This window comes from Arachis ipaensis, chromosome B01 (genome assembly GCF_000816755.2).
Source record: "Arachis ipaensis cultivar K30076 chromosome B01, Araip1.1, whole genome shotgun sequence".
Classification (NCBI taxonomy): domain Eukaryota; kingdom Viridiplantae; phylum Streptophyta; class Magnoliopsida; order Fabales; family Fabaceae; genus Arachis; species Arachis ipaensis.
The window spans coordinates 13,826,242-13,826,719 of NC_029785.2; the positions used below are offsets into that span (position 1 = coordinate 13,826,242).

At 37.4% G+C, this 478-nt stretch overlaps 1 protein-coding gene across 1 annotated transcript in view; it reads right to left on the reverse strand.

Moving 5' to 3' along the window:
* Positions 1-478, reverse strand: part of LOC107646829 (phosphatidylinositol/phosphatidylcholine transfer protein SFH12-like) — a 6,162-nt gene that overhangs the window by 682 nt on the left and 5,002 nt on the right. Inside the window, exon 13 of the mRNA XM_021108179.1 lies at positions 2-201. Coding sequence (XP_020963838.1) covers positions 2-201 — 200 coding nt within the window. The remainder of the gene's footprint in view (position 1; positions 202-478) is intronic.

The following is a 478-nucleotide window of genomic DNA, read 5'->3' on the forward strand; positions in this document are numbered from 1 at the left end:
ATTGGCCTTTGCTGTAGGCGGAGTAGCTGGCGGTGTTGGAGTAGAAGTTGGCATCGGTGAGCTTCTTGGGCATGTTTCTTGTCATCCTAACCATAGTCACAATGCCCATCAGGAACGTCATCAAACCAGTGAAAATCTGTGAATTCACCCTTTCGTGAATCTTGCAGGAGTCAATCATACTACTGAATGTGTCTACTTGTGCTGTCATCAATTCACCCTTCATAAGTTATTAATAACGAAATGGAATCAACCCTAACTGTTTCTCATATTCTACAACCATATTATTGCCTTTTCTTTTAAACGCACCCTACATCAGTTACTTCTAAAATTACACTAACGAAACCCAAAACTTTTTCATCTCTAGTTCATTAATTCAATTTAAAAAATTACATTATCCTAAAACACCTCGGAAACATTATATAGTCAACGATTTTTTTTTTTTTGGGTTGGGGGTGGGGGAGAAGAAGAATCAAAATTA